The sequence below is a fragment of the Schistocerca gregaria genome, chromosome 1 (assembly GCF_023897955.1).
Source record: "Schistocerca gregaria isolate iqSchGreg1 chromosome 1, iqSchGreg1.2, whole genome shotgun sequence".
Classification (NCBI taxonomy): domain Eukaryota; kingdom Metazoa; phylum Arthropoda; class Insecta; order Orthoptera; family Acrididae; genus Schistocerca; species Schistocerca gregaria.
In genome coordinates this window covers 378,273,238-378,275,477 of record NC_064920.1, presented here as the reverse complement: position 1 = coordinate 378,275,477, position 2,240 = coordinate 378,273,238, and the positions used below count along the sequence as shown (strand labels likewise).

The window sequence follows — 2,240 nt, the reverse complement described above, 5'->3', positions numbered from 1 at the left end:
ATACACCAGATCTTATTAAAATATTTGGAACTGTTCCTGAAAAGACATTAGTAAGAACATCAAGTGCTGTATGGCATACTCCTCCATGCAATAAGACTTTTAATTAGAAGTTTAGTGAAATAGAACTTAGATATATCATGGACAATTTCATTATTTAATGTTTTACAGAAATTGTGTAATACATTCACCTTTCATAGAAGTTTCGGATATTTTACTTAATGGTAAGAAATTATTACTACAATATTTAATTTTGGCAGACTCTCCATTAAAAGTGGACTTCAGCTAAAGTATGGGTGAGAAACCCCTAAATGAGTAAGATGAATGTGATTTTCATCTTTTTTGTATCTTTATGTGTATACCCGAAACAATTTGATATATATTCTTTTGTGTATAGTAATTTTTTATTTATACATATTTAGTTTTTATTTTGTACATTTGTAATGTTCATCACTCCATCATTGCTGATCAGTGCTACTCTCAAAGCTGAAAATCTGATTTGATACCTGTCAATTTAATTTCTGATGTTGTTTTATGTTGTATGCCATTTATTTCATCTTGTTATTTGTTGGTAATAGATAAAACACTTAGGTATTTTAAGAGTTACAGTGCAAAATGTAATTTGCCACATTTGATTTGTCCTACAGATTCCTGATATATTGATTCAGCAATATTGCCTACTTTTATCTGATTATACGTCAATAAGATTTTTATTGGAATGTTGTACAGTGCCTGAAAAAAGGCTACTTTTTCCTGCAGCACTTTCACCTTAATTTTTAGGGAGTAAATAAAGTTATATCTTAAAATTGGTCTAGAGGCATAACTATATGTTAACTAACAGATATTCTCAGTGCCATTTCAGACAAATGTAAAGTCTAAAAACTACCAAAGGAATAATATAGTTGAAACAAGTGGGGAAACAGGAAAATTAGAACTGATACATATTGCTTTTATGTACCTTTGCTAGCAAGTAAACACTGCTTAACTTAGATTTCCATCTAGCCATCATGATTTAGACTTTGCCATGTGTTGCTACATCACTTCAGGTGTGCTTATTCTCCAGTGACCTCTTTAACAACAGCATATTATACCCTAAACTTTCTTCTTGTGTTAATTCAACTTGGTAATTTCCACCTGGTCATTCAGAGAATGCACCTGTTAAGCTCTGCAGATATCACAATTGTTGCTTGGTGCTCTAAGTACTCACCTTTCTGGTCTCATATATGACATACATTAATAAGAATGTTGAATTTGCAGAGAACATTCATAATCATTCGGAAAATTGTGATTATGGGTAGAATGAAGATTTTGTATTACTTACTCACACAAGTAAGGAGGAAAGGGGTTGGGGCTTAATCATACACTCAGTGGTGAGCAACACATGTGTTCAGAAGTTACTGGATGATACGTGACTTTAAATCCCAAAACATCAACCACATGCAGAGATGAAACAGGAGGTGTATTCTTTGGAAAGAAATTCATAATAATGAACTAAAATTTACATTTTGCTCTTATGCAGAAAAAACATTGAACAAAATATATTGGCATATAAAGTAATGATCCAAATTATTTAGTTAAATAAGAGAAAAGAGTGTACCACTAAACAGCTGTATGGAGGAAGGAATATTGTGCATTATACAGATTTGTCAATATTAAATTTGGTTTGCAGATGATAAAATGTGCCATTCTTTCAGCCTATGATAATGTTTGTTGACCAGCTCATGTAGTGGAACAGTCTTCAATCATTCTAACTCAATTGTTGAAGTAAATGGAAAAATCAATGCAGGAGTTTAAGGAAATTTTTCTGAATAAATATCCATAGTAACAGCGACAACAACATGAAGAGCGTAAAACAAAAACATAACACCAAAAATATCTTCGATCATAAACAATAATATCAAAATTATCACGAAAAATTAAAATACAACATAAAAATCTCAAATCAAACTTAAATCAAACAATGGTAAAACAAGGATGGAATGTAACAATATTTTGAAAAGGAAAGTTGCTGCTTGCCATATAGCAGAGAAGCTGAGTCGCAGATTGGCACAAGAAAAAATACTCTTACAATCAAAGCTTTCGGCCGATAAGGCCTTCAACAATAAACGACACACACCCTGCACATACGCGCGGGCGCGCACAGACATGAACACGCACGCGCGCACACACACACACACACACACACACACACACACACACACACACACAAACTTGCACACGCCACGACTGCAGTCTCAGGCAAC

General features: G+C 33.2%; 1 protein-coding gene across 2 annotated transcripts in view; it reads left to right on the top strand.

Annotated features, from left to right (window-relative positions):
• LOC126347975 (calponin homology domain-containing protein DDB_G0272472-like) overlaps positions 1–1,554 on the top strand; it is a 129,503-nt gene extending 127,949 nt beyond the window's left edge. For both annotated transcript variants that reach the window (XM_050002316.1, XM_050002317.1), the window contains one exon: positions 1–1,554. This exon is cut by the window's left edge and continues 81 nt beyond it. In XM_050002316.1, coding sequence (XP_049858273.1) covers positions 1–107 — 107 coding nt within the window. In that variant the 3' untranslated portion in view covers positions 108–1,554.
• Positions 1,555–2,240: the final 686 nt, after the last annotated feature.